This window comes from Macrosteles quadrilineatus, unplaced genomic scaffold, assembly GCF_028750875.1.
Source record: "Macrosteles quadrilineatus isolate MER2022 unplaced genomic scaffold, UCM_ALF_1.0 Scaffold_8__2_contigs__length_117827958, whole genome shotgun sequence".
Lineage (NCBI taxonomy): Eukaryota > Metazoa > Arthropoda > Insecta > Hemiptera > Cicadellidae > Macrosteles > Macrosteles quadrilineatus.
The window spans coordinates 76,826,242-76,840,018 of NW_026542601.1; the positions used below are offsets into that span (position 1 = coordinate 76,826,242).

The following is a 13,777-nucleotide window of genomic DNA, read 5'->3' on the forward strand; positions in this document are numbered from 1 at the left end:
TGCCATTAATAGCTGTATGGACTATTAATTAGCAGCTGTGTCTAAGGAATGTAGGCCAGGCCTTAGTCACTAACAAGACTACAAGATCGTGTCACTCATCCTACACTCATCTCCATTCATACTTGGCTTAAAATACCTACTTTGTATGGTTGCTATTTCATTATAAAGTATAATATTGTTGAATTCTGAAGAAAACATATACAAACTTATTTGGTTGATTTTATGAGACTTGTTATAAAGGAAAGATAAGCGTTATTTTTGAAAAGTTCTAATGAAATAAATTTACATTATCTTGAGAATAAACCAGCCTAGTTCCTTGCTGTGATGAGCGAGTGTAACAGTAGTAAGCAGTAGTGGAGTATGTAATATGAAATCTACTTATTTTAGCGCTATGTATAAACTTTGTCCTGTAGGGGTTATATTCCAGCCACTACTGGCCGTCCCAGAGATTATTGGATGGGAGGGATATCCCCCCCAAATATTTTATATTTTATTAGCTAACATAAATACTATAAGGTTGAGCATATTGTAGAGATGAAATATGTATAAAAATACGTTTTTATGCTTTAAATTAAACATTTTTCCGGGTGGGGCCCCAACCCCCACCCAACTTTTTACTTTGTGGCACAGTGTTCCAACAAAACAACACAAAACAGCATGTTTTTTCTAGACAATACAGGCAGCTATAATAGCTACACAAATAACAATAAAACAACATAATGTATGCTTGAAAATAAGTTGGCAACACTTAAAGATATTACGACTGCAAGTAATACAGCAAGTAATTTCTGTCGTGTGCAGCTATAATAGCTACACAAATAACAATAAAATTACATAATGCTACTTAAAATAGCAAATAGCCGGTAAAAAGCATGATAGAAGGGTAAGAAGTATAATCTACGATATGTTCATAAGGCAATCAAAAGGGACATATCATGGTAGAAGGGGGATATATATTTTGTAATAAGTTAGATCTCGCAGTTGCATGGTTAAAATTTAAGTTTACCCATCTGTCACATTAGTCAGGCTACATTGAATTGAAATCTAGAAAAAAATTTAACCTCCTTGAGTGAGTGACTAGCAATTTTGTGTACTTAGATTTTGGATTGTTTTTAGTCTAATGTAAGTAAAATTTTTATGAAGTCCGTGTGATGATAAATTTAAAATAATTTTTGATTTGATTGTTTTATTTACTGAATTAATCTTATAATTTACATTAGTAATAATTTCACTCCTTAAGTTCAATTATTTATTGGGTCTTAAACACGGGCTACAGGCCTACTTGCTAGGCATATAATTTCAACCCGCTTTATGGCCCTTGCTCCCTTTATTGTATGTTTTAGTGATTTGAATCCAACTTGAATAAATAAAGGAAAATACACATTTATCGCCTATGTAACTTAGTGGGCTAGGTCCATTACGAAAAAAAAACCTATAGTTTTCCCTCTAAGGTGAAATGCTACAACTCAGCATGTAGGCCTACCTATCTTATTGTCCTACTGCAGTACACAATAACTTAAAGCTCATTTCTGCTTTATTAATTTCCGTTCACGTCTGTGCTGGTTTTAAGGTATTGAAAGATCTCAACAAGAATCTTGTATGAATACAATGCTAAGCTACCCATAGAAATTAAGTGTTTTTTTTTACCTAAATCTATCAACGGGTAGCTTACTGACGACGGGTAAGGACCAACTTATGCCTACAGTTTCTTAACTGGGCTACTCGTATATCGATTGAAACTTTTGATTTGGTTAGCCTACTAAACCTTCATTCCACTTTGTTCATTACCTATCACTAAGTTATTATCAGCAAGTTTGGTTAGTTAAGTTAGGTTGGATAACTTATAACTAAACAGTTTCATTTTATAATGAAATAACTTAGGTCTCAGTCAATACTTTGAGAATTTATAAGTTTTAATCGATTACACAGGGAGGGAGGGGGTAAGGCCCAGTTAAGAAACTTACTTATGTGACTGCCTAGCCTAAGTTAACTGACTTGTAAAATGTTTGCGATATTCACAATTGCGATATTGTCTTTTCTATTGTAGGCTGAGATAGTTAGGCTACACAAGTTAGCAACACTATTGCCTGCATCATTCACAATCCTAGTCTCTGAGATTCATTAGATTCTGAGATATGAATTCTGTTATAACTTAGGTCCTTTTGATTATCTGCAATTCAGTTACCTTAGTAACTTAGACTCTGTTGAAACAACCCTGACTAACCAGACCCTACGATATGCTTAGGTGCCATGATTTAGTAGTAATAATTGAGTTTTTAACTTATTGTATCGTAGGTCTAACGTACGTGTAGTAAGTTTATTTAATGATCTTATAAATAGGCTAACCTCCAGACGCTTTTATGACGGGTTGATAATTTTTGTGTTCACCATTTGGGATCATGTGTTTTTCTTAGATCTACAACCATGGCTGACGGGAATCTTGCTGTTGAGGGACGCATTGTCAAAATGGAAGTGGATTACAGTACTACATGCGATGAGAAGATTCCAGAATGTAAAAAGATGGCACAAGAAGGGAAAATGCATGATGCGCTTGACGCTCTCCTAGCTCTGGAAAAGCAGACTAGAACGGTTAGAAAGAAATTTCCCACTTATATTAAGCAGACTAGAACAGGTAGAAAGAAAATTTCCCACTTATATTAACTTATCAGATATATGAAATTTCCCTGTGGAGTTTCCTCATGTTCACTTGTTAAGGTTATTAATTTTATACTACGGTAACCGTAGTGGGTATTTTATTAACACCAAGATAACAGTGTAACACTTAGGCCTATAGTTTAGTAACGTCAAACTGAATATATAGCCCTTGGCTAGTTTGAAATCTATGAAAAGAAATTGGTTGTATGCCTAATTAATATTCATATCATCCTGTGTTACATTATGAAACATTTTCAAACTCAAGTGTTTGCATTCAAGTGTTTTGCTAACCTTGGTTCAATATGAATTCTCAATCCTTATAGCCCAAAAAAAAATTGCATACAATTTTACTCTCAGGTTATTTGGGTTTTACTGAAATTGTTCACTTATAATTATAATGGGATATTCAATCAAACTTGAGCCAAGAAACTTAACGACTCTTGTTAAGTTAATTTATTGCATCCCTGATAGCAGCAATCAAGTTTCAATCTAGCCTATAAAAAATAACAAGAGTGCAATTTAAAATATTTCAGGGTGCTGACATGTTCTCGACCGGTCGCATACTTATCGCCATCGTTCAGATATGTTTTGAAGCCAAGAATTATGCAGCGCTGAATGAACACATAACATTGTTGGCCAAGCGAAGGTCACAGCTAAAGCAGGCAGTAGCTAAAATGGTACAAGAATGTTGCTCTTATGTTGACTTGATGCCCTCCAAGGAACTGAAACTCAAGTTGATTGATACTCTACGCAGTGTCACTGAGGGAAAGGTATGTTCATCCTTCATTATTGTGTTACTAGAACTCTTGAATGTGTGTGCTAGATTAGTGTTTGCGGCGTACTTTGGTGTGAGAATGATTGGTTAAAGTTAGATCTCTTGCAATCCACAAAACTTTAAAGCGTTAGGACCAACTTCTTTTGAAAGCTGTAAAGAAAAATAAATGTTCTTTACTATATTAAAAATATATCTTCTTTACTTAACTGATCATTCCATCAACCAAAATCACCTCACACCTTTATGTAATACAATTTGGCTATTCCATACAGGTGTGAGTATTATAAAAAGTTGCCCCCTGGTGGGGTTTGAAAATGAAATTTAATTTATTTAATCAGACTACTGAGGACGTTACAATCACAGAGCTGCGCAGTGGAAATAAAGATGTTAAGTGTGGGCCCTGTAATTAAATATCCCAGAAGTCCGATTTATGGACCGTGAGAGGTCTGATGTGTTGTCCTCCTTCACACCTTCTTCAGCTTAATTCTAACACTTCTTAAAACTAATGGATGTGTTTATTTGAACACTCTATGAATTGAAATGTCAGTTCAGATGAAAGACTGTGATGTGAATTGTTTTCTTTGTAAAACTGTAATACTGCAAATAATAATATTGAAATATTGATTGAAAATATTTGTGAAACTGTTTGTTCAGGAAATATTTATCAAAAGTATGACTTCAAGATGTTTATATATACTGGATTCGGTTAAGCCGATTACTCATGAATTCACCAATTTAATATTAAATATTATGAACTGAGCTTATAAAAATTGCACTGTCAAAAAATATTTACAAAATGTGATCATCAACACTCATTGTGAATACTTTGTATACCTCTTTCAGTTAAGCCATTTACCTCTTTACTTTACCAGTTTTATACTAATGATACTAACAGCTGAAACACAGGATAATGAAAAGATGGTGATTTGTAAAAATACTGTATAATGAGTCGAATTGAGCTGTGATACAAGTAACAAATATAAACAATGTAATAACCTTTTTTGTGCACAATTTAACAATATTTTGAAAGAGAGAGTGAGAGAGTTGATTGTAAGATTGAATGTTCAAATTGGCGGTTTGTTCATTTTTTTTAAAACTGCAAAGTCTCGGGAAAACCTAGCCTTGATGATTTTATTTATTTGTTTTGGATCACCAGACTCCCCAAAGATGTTCGTAATTATCAAACTGGCCAGTTTACAATTTAATCAAACAGGGACTATTATGTAGGTTTGTGATATACATCACTCCTTGCTGATCAGTGCAACGGGGCCAATCGACTGCTGAGTCGATTATTTGATAATTTTTTATTTAATATTTAATATTTATGAATTTAATGGGAGTCTATCCTCATGACCCTTTATCAACCCTAGCCTTCGACCGAGCACTCTGTTACCCCCATTTACGTTACACAATCAAACTCTCACTATTTAAAAATGTAATACTGTTCAAAAATTATTCTACACATGAAATTCAAACGTTTTAAATAATAATACTGATGATGATAGAATCTGACTTTACATAGAATACAAAAATAATAATATCACAGATAAACATTGCTCTTTAAATTAATATACCATTTCAGTTCAATTTAATAAATAATTTTCATTTGACTAGGTTCACTATTATAACTTAAATTCTTTGTATGACATGACCAAATTTAATAAAACATTTTATCCTGAATCGTGACCATGTGCTCTAAGTAGACCAAATGAAACATGAAAATCTCAGACCAAACAAAACATGATTCATAACTTGTAGAACGAGTGGTACATGTGAAAAAATGTGGCAGATTGGCAAGACTATTTTAATACTAAAACACAAATAACACAAACATTTACTTACGTACACATGTCGACACATTAACATTCATTCCGACGAAGATTCACGCGTACCGAACATTTAAAAACTGACTCGTGGTAATTTTGACTTTTTGTCTGACCGAGCGGAATATCACGACACGGTTTTTTCTGGTGTAGGACTTATTAATTCTTGTTTTTTTCGAGCTGGCGTTTAATGATTCAATTGAAAATACCGTCACGACGACCCGCGATTCGCTAGAAACTGACATTTGCTATCGATATGATGCATGTACGAATTTTCATCACGAACGCGAACAATCAATCCGGCATCTCAACTGTCTCGACTTAATACTAATAAAACACACCCCCAAATGCAATTCGGCGAAATTTTGACAATTGCGATCGTTTGATGCACGTACAATTTCCGCCCGAACGCTAATTTCCGAGCTACGAATTAAGATATTAATAAATTCGTCCTACACCAGCGACAAAACGCGACTTCACATGTTGACTACGCGATTACTGAGCCACGAGTGACGACGAGACGTTTGCACGCGACACGGTTCGAGTGTAGTATTCCTCCGCGTTACGTCATGTTGGACTGACTTGTCCATTGCCTGGCGCGGATTTTAAATCTTTGAATTTAAAATCGGCACAAAGCAGAGCCCCAAAGCAGAACTAACTTACGTGCGACAGTGCAACACTGTCGCAAAAAGACGGGGAGGGCTGCAAAAAGCCCAGTCTGCCCAACTAGTTAAAAACAAAATTAATTTAATTTTTTAAATTGTTTTTTTTAGTTTCAACTTTTTTTTGTTTCTAGGCCTATACCTATTTTTTTTTTTACTATTTATTTTTACAGGCAAAGTTAGGACTACGTGGCCCTTTCTTACACTTACAAGTTGACAACTTTATTTTCTGCAAAAAAGTTCTCCTTTCTACAAACAGTAACTCTACAAAACGTCATGCATTACATAAACAAAAGCTGCGAAGTCAATATTCGGTGCTTTGGTTGTGAGATGGAATAACCGAATTACCAAAGCAATACAATGTAATAACAGTATGCGTTTTTGAAACGATACGTTAATATGTGTTTGGTTACGTATTTGTTTCCAAATATTCATTAAAACTATCACACACGGTTCATTTACACGCAAAGCAAAGCATAAAGATAAAGTCCGTTGCAGAAAGTTAAAAACGTTCTGCTTTGAGGAAGTAGAGTAGGCTTTGTTCTCAACTACTAAATGCCACTGTAGCGTTTGGGAAAAAATATAGTAGTGAGAAGATAGGCCTAATGTGTTTTCTAGAGCTCCATTCCTTATTTACTTACTCTATTGATACTACTTCTTAAATGTCACCTTTTCAGTTAATATTGTCGTCTTCAATTAATGTTTTTGTGTCAATAATGTTTTGGACTACAATAGTTCCTTTGTTTTAAATATCTACGTCACTTTGAAGATTGATAGAAGTAAAATTGGAAATCATTACATGGAAGATGGAAGACTTAGATTGGTTAGTTTTCATGTAAGTTACCAGACGACTAACTCTGATGTTTCTTAGGCCATCTTTCTCTGTTGTGATTGTGTTAAATTTTGTATTCATCTACACAAAATTTAAAATCATGTAAAATTAATGAAAATTTTCTATGACGCCGCCTCTATTGTTTTTTTCGTGTTGGTAGATTTACGTGGAGGTCGAGCGAGCTAGGCTTACTCACAAGTTAGCCCAGATGAAAGAAGAAGAAGGAAACATAACAGAAGCGGCCAACATCATTGAAGAGCTCCAAGTTGAAACTTATGGCTCTATGGAGAAACGTGAGAAGGTAAAATATTTTTTTGACTTGGAAATAAGATTGAGGCGGCTAGGCATGCAGTAGGCCTAGAATTATAGATTAAATAGCAACTTAGAATAGAGACAGTTAAAGGTAGTACTTGTCGTACTTTTAGTTTATTTATTTTGGCAAAGTTAAACTTTCAGTAAACAATGTCAAACAAGGACTATTTAGATAGTTTTAGATATTTATACCAGTGACGAATTGATTCATAGACCTTACCCAGATTTGAGTGAGCTGTATTCTTTTTATGTAACCTCCTTGCGAAATCAACCATTTTCATCCCCATGTTATCGTATGACTATAAAAACCTGGTTATTTAAGAGATGATTGCAATCATTTTCCTGTATGATTAAGCTAGTAGGGCCTATAGTAAAAGTTTTCACAAAGTTTCAGGATCTGGTCCCATATTTGGGTGGAAAGTGCCTGAAGAGCGTAACAAAATTAGTACATTAACCTTGAAGCCAAAGCTGGAAAGTCACTACGTAAAACCACATAGAGAACTGTAGTTTGGTCAAACAACCGTCATCAATCAAAGTACAAAAACTTTTGTTTTAGGGCACACTTGTTACTCCTATGTGACTTTTTAATGTAGGCTATTGTTGGGTTTTACCATAATTAATTCTTACATATTCCCAAATTTCTTTGTGTAATAAAGATGGTTTTCCATGTCTCACTATATGACCGATGTTAGTTTGTTTCTAATTTTACAAAAATATTCTCAATTTTATCTTCAGGTGGAGCTGATCTTGGAGCAGATGCGACTGTGTTTGGCCAAGAGTGATTATATCAGAACTCAAATCATCTCAAAGAAGATTAACACAAAGTTTTTTGAAGATGAGACTACATCTGATCTGAAACTGAAGTATTACAAGTAAGTATGTTTGACCTGTCTTGATGTATGAGTATCACTGTGATTTTTTCTCAAAATAGTCTCTCAGGCCATTTTGAACCCCACCACTGACTTCTTGGTGTGCTAATGCTAATATAGTTGAGATAAGACATTTATTGTCTGGTCCTGGTGTTAAATTTTTAATAAGAATTTCAAAATGTGTGTAGTAAAATTAGTTTACTTTGTCTTTTATAAGAAGTGACCACTGGTGGTAATGTACACATCTTCTGCTGTACACATGACTTATCAAATATGTATCTGAGTAGATGCAGTGCTCCCTCAATAATCATAATGTTGCCGGTTAGATTTTGAGAATAGTTAGAATCTTTTCAATGGATCGAAACTGGACCAAGCTGTCCTTGGTTATTCGGCTAATAAATTGCCGTGGCTAAAGTAACAGCTGATCTTAATCAGTTACAAATCTGTTAACTCACGTGATGAACATTCTTTGCTCATCTTCGCCTTAACATATGTAGAGATTAGTACCTAACCTACCCTAGTGCTTCAATGCCACAACACATCTACATGACTCGTTTTTGCAGAGTTAAAGTTGATGCAATCAATGTACTTCCTGGAGCCAGACAATAACCAACACAGATGAGAGGTGATACTGAACATCTGTTTGTGTGTAGGTTGATGATCGAGCTGGACTGTCACCAAGGGTTTTATCTTGCAACGTGTAAACACTACCGTGCAGTGGCCGCTACGCCAAGTGTGCAAGCGGACGCAGAGCTGCGCAAGACAGTCGCACAGAATGCTGTGCTGTACCTGGTGTTGGCGCCGTATGACAATGAACAGAGCGACTTGACACATCGTGTTCTAGAGGACAAGGTCATGGAAGAGATCCCATCGTACAAGTGAGTGGGCCTAGTTGAGAATGTGATAAATGTTTCACATTAAAAACACACACAAATTGATCCTCCGAGTAATGTAAGGGAGCACACTATTTTAATTGGTACCAGTTGTTTCTACACTTGGTGCTAGTTTTGTTTATTCGTTTTTCTAATAAAAATGTTATTTACTCTCTACAAATTACTTCATAGTCAAGTTATTATGCATTCTATTGGTTTTCTTTACAACCACAATCCTGTACAGTTTAAAGAATTTAGGCCTACCTATTGTGCATGTTAAAATTAAATTACAGGTACATTAAAAACCACCTCATTGTAGAATACAAAATACAAAACCATTTTCTTCAACTTCTTCATCTATAGATTTCGATCTGTAACCAGGATTTGATTTCTGCTAATTTATAACTATCCTGTGCTGGTATTACTTAAATAAATAAATAGTTATCATTAAATAAACTTTTAAACAGTTATTAGTGATAGCATAAAAAACTATCATTTACCTAGATAATATGGCTACATTTTTTTTAAATGAAAAAATTAATTGTGTAATTGTTCTGTCCTTTGTCAGGGAGTTACTCCGTCTGTTCATTAACCCGGAGTTGATCAAGTGGTCAGGCTTGTGTGAGGTTTACGAGAAAGAATTGAAGCAAGGCTCGGCCACAGTGAAGGCGACTGAGGTGTTTGCAAACAACGAGGACGGTCGTAAGCGCTGGAAGGACCTGCGGAGTCGGGTGGTCGAACATGTGAGTAGAAGGGAGTAGTTGGTGAATAGTAAGTCGTAATTTGGCTCTCGTGGTTAATTGATTTGCTTCCTATTGTCGCTAATTATACACTGTACACTAGAGAACTAAGCGATCCTTACAAACATATTCTCAGACAGACCGGGAAATCTGCAGTCGTTGGGCTAGTAGTACTGTCCAATAGGCCTTTGTCCAATAACAGTTTTCCCCAAGTTCAAAAGTCATAAAAAACTAAAAAGTTCAATTGAAATGTAGCTTATCACATTATTTTGCACAAATGAATAGTAAATAAATCTCTCACCAGATTAGCGACCTCAAGTAGTCCAGTCAGTTTGAGAGTTTGTCAGGGTCCCTCAGTCCCCTAAACTAGTACCAAATGGGTGGTTTTTAGGTAGGCCCCTACTGTATTTCATTGTCATTGAAACATTTGATACTAATATATGGACGTAAATCCAAAGAAAATATTTACCCACCAATTAAGTGCTGGTATCAATTATTTCTTGTGCACATTTTCCAGTAACCAGTGAAGTGATTGATAACTCAACCTTAGGGGTTTATAAAGCATGACTTAAAATCGTTTTGTCACAAATCAGAGACATTTTTTTTTGTATGCCTGTATCTTAGACTCTGATCAGTGCCTAAATGTAAGTTATAGTCATCATCCACCAAGATTTGCCTACATAATAGACATTAGCTCACGCTCACACCTTGTAATTTTTTCAGAACATCCGAGTAATGTCCAAGTACTACACCCGGATTACACTGAAGCGGATGTCAGAGTTGTTGGATCTGCCGAACGAGGTGTGTAACCAACTAACTTGCGGCAATAGTTTGATGATTGATAGTTTTAGCTTAACCTGTTAAACCTGTATCAACCTGTTAAATTGTCCAAATAACATATGTGTACTTGTTGTTCAGGAAACTGAGGAGTTTCTCAGTGAGATGGTGGTCAACAAGACGGTGACGGCCAAGATCGACCGGCCGGCCGGAGTGGTCAGTTTCCGCACCATCAAGGACCCAAGTGACGTGTTGGACGACTGGGCTAGTGGACTCGACTCTCTGATGTCACTTGTCAACCACACGACCCATCTCATCAACAAAGAGCAGATGGTGCATCGCCACCTCATATCTTAGTAGTGGAATGATCCAACCATTTGTGTGGTAAAAATAAGTTATTAAATTGATTTGATATTTTTGCATTTACACTTTTTCAATTCAACTTAATTCAAGTGGGCAGTTATTTTTTTCTTATAGAGAAATTTTATAAGAACTGTTTACACCTTTTGTGTCACTCATGAACTTTTGTCACAACAATTTTACACCTTTTGTGTCACTCATGAACTTTTGTCACAACAATTATTTTCTATTGTACTAACATTTTGTTAATGGCTGTTTGTCAAGAAACTAAATTTGTTATCAATCGCCTTTGTTTTGAATTTAAATTTAAAATTTGGTCTATTCCACCTTTTTAAGAACTTTTGTCCTTGAATGGTGTTTTTACCATCAAATTATTTCAGTGGTGTATTTAATTTATGAAATAAAATGTCGGATTAAGATCCTTTAATGCCTGTAAATAGTACTTCAATATATATTTAGTTGTAAGGACTAATAATAGTTTACTTACAATTAATAAATTAAAGGATTACAAAGACAATTCATTGTTCTTTTATTCTTTTTCCGATCAAACATGCTGGAATGATAACTGTGTAACATTATTACTGTTATCATTCCAGCATGTTTGATCAAAGTCATTTAAATTTACAGAAAATCACAATACACATTTGGTGGCTTTAATACCTTTACTTTCCATCCACAATTTATTTTATACAAATATGATATCAAATGTATTGTGCTACTTTAGAGATCGGCACGATTATATAACATACTAGCTGTACCCGCGGGCTTTGCCCCGTTTAACTTCTTAATTTTCAAGATGATCTCGTTCGCATGGCTCAATCAGGTCCTGGTTGAAGTTCGTTCGCTACGCTCACTCACCTTTAGGTTGGAGCTCGTTCGCTGCGCTCACTTGCCCTTCAGGTTAGCTCGTTCGCTACGCTAACTCGTCTCCAGGTTGAAGTTCGTTCGCTACGCTCACTCACCTTTTGGTTGCAAATTAGCTGTTGTCATAAATTAAAATAAATAATAGTGCTGCACCCTGTTGGTAATCATTGTAACTTTAATGCAATTGAACATCATAGAACAGAACCAACTTGTTTAATTGAAACAGCTGTTAAGATTCATTAATTCCTTTTACAGGGTGTCTACCAACCGGGAAAACCGGGAATTGTACTTAAATTTTTACTGGCCATGAAATGTACGGGAATTGTCCTTAAATGCCAGACAATGTCCTTAAATTTTTGATGGGCCATAATTTTATTGATCGCTAGTTGATTAGGAGCACATAAAAGGTTTATCAGATGTTTGTTTACATTTTCATAATTTATTACTAGAGTAATTATGCAATAAAAATCCCATTAACAATCTCAAACCCATTAATATTTTATCACGACAATCAAGTGTCAAGTCAAGTACTTACAAGAACTGTTGACTCAGCAGCTAGCTCATAAAAGTTGTATCACTTTTATTCCTTTACAACTTCTTTTTTTATTACTAGGGTAATTATTATTAGATCCCAAACCTATTTTATCTCGAAAATAATAGCTTTATAATGGCTGTTAAATTTAACTTCTTGTACTTTTGGCTTGAAGATTCAATTTGCCGCGGCCAGTGCCTAGTGCCATAAAACTGTTTATGGTTTCATATTAAAAATGTAAATAATCTACAGTCTTATTATGTAAGTTAACCCCTTTTTTATGGACATTTTATCTTTCAATTGACAAAACCACAAGCATTGTTGTTTGCATTAATGTTTTATCACTATGTAGGCCTGCTTGGTTTCAAATTATGTCATTGCATTTTCTGTATCTTTGTCTCATACTGTTGGCTATTCAGGTTTCAATGTTTTTTGTTTCCCATATATTTATTTATTGAGTTGTATGCTTTAAGCAATCAAAATCTTATGAACTAGAATGATGATAGTAACTTTGCTGCTATTATAACCTCATTGTTTGTTACTCAGTTTATATAGGCCCTCCTAAATAATTAGGTCTAGGCCTGGGTATTTTGATTCTTGAAAGAGCTGTAAAATATATTTAGAAAATGTAATTGAGCCTAAGATAAACAACTAATGATAGCTATGTGTCGATATTAACTTTACAAATGAAAATACAATAATCTTACTCTGTGCTTATTGCTTATTAATAGCCGCTTACCATACCTTGATTTTGTACTAAGAATTGAGTAACAATATGCATTAAAGATTTTTTTTCAAAAGTAGTCGAGATCCTAATGTTGTGCCAGGGCGAATCATGCCAAATTAATCCGCCTGGATCGGATAAGCTATGTTATGAAGTTTACGTGATGGATGGAGATATTTGTCGCTATCGCAGGAGAAAATGATTGCGTTTCTCTGTTACACTATAAAAGCTTTACCTAAAGTATAGGTAGGCCTATGTTTGTTTACTTTCAATAAATTTCTATTTTGTAATTTTTAACTCTTATCTATTATTATTTACTTTTCTCTCTGGTACAACTACAGTGAATAACAAGATTAATACAGTTTGACAAATCAGGAAAATTATTCGGTAGGCCTAATGACACCGACAAAGGTTACGGCAAAGTGTCCTTAAATGTACGGGAATTGTCCATGAATTTTTTATCCAGAATGTAGTAGACACCCTGTTTTAAATATGAAAAATCATAAGGCTAACATGGGAAACTCCAGAGCCACTGGGGCGGAGCCCGAGAGTCCGATCATAATAAAAACAACTTAGTTTTCCTATTTAATGCCTAAAGAATCAATGTACCAAATTTCAGCCTCCTAGGTAAATGGGAAGTGGGAGAATTAGTGATGAGTGAGTGTGTCAGTGAGTCAGTGAGGGCTTTGCCTTTTATAAGTATAGATACCTTCTTCAAATTTGATTGAATAATACAGTAGAACTCCGACAATCCGAATCAATGGGGACCAGATGCCATTCAGATAATCGGAGTTTACCTGGAATTCTGGGAATTTTAATTAAAAATCCTTATTTTCAGTACTAAATGAACTTTTAATTGTTAATAAATTAAATCGGAACATTTTTACAGTTTACAATGCTCATAGTATGTGTTCTATACATGTTATTAAGTTAAAAGTGTTCCATCAAAGTCCAAAATTACTCATTGGCTAAATGTCTTT

The 13,777-nt window shown here is 34.8% G+C and overlaps 1 protein-coding gene across 1 annotated transcript; it reads left to right on the forward strand.

The window, feature by feature from the left end:
* Nucleotides 1-1,049: 1,049 nt before the first annotated feature.
* LOC129001129 (26S proteasome non-ATPase regulatory subunit 12-like) lies at nucleotides 1,050-10,675 on the forward strand. The gene is made up of 9 exons (XM_054428327.1): nucleotides 1,050-1,122; nucleotides 2,415-2,589; nucleotides 3,189-3,425; nucleotides 6,908-7,048; nucleotides 7,795-7,931; nucleotides 8,582-8,806; nucleotides 9,369-9,543; nucleotides 10,264-10,341; nucleotides 10,459-10,675. The coding sequence occupies exons 2-9, from the start codon at nucleotides 2,425-2,427 to the stop codon at nucleotides 10,672-10,674; spliced, it is 1,374 nt and encodes a 457-aa protein (XP_054284302.1). The 5' UTR covers nucleotides 1,050-1,122; nucleotides 2,415-2,424; the 3' UTR covers nucleotide 10,675.
* Nucleotides 10,676-13,777: the final 3,102 nt, after the last annotated feature.

Coding starts and splice junctions, on each gene's coding strand:
- LOC129001129 (XM_054428327.1), top strand. CDS start 2,425: ATGGCTGACGGGAATCTTGCTGTTGAGGGACGCATTGTCAAAATGGAA. Junction 3,426..6,907: donor GCAGTGTCACTGAGGGAAAG/GTATGTTCATCC, acceptor TCGTGTTGGTAG/ATTTACGTGGAGGTCGAGCG. Junction 10,342..10,458: donor TGTTGGATCTGCCGAACGAG/GTGTGTAACCAA, acceptor CTTGTTGTTCAG/GAAACTGAGGAGTTTCTCAG.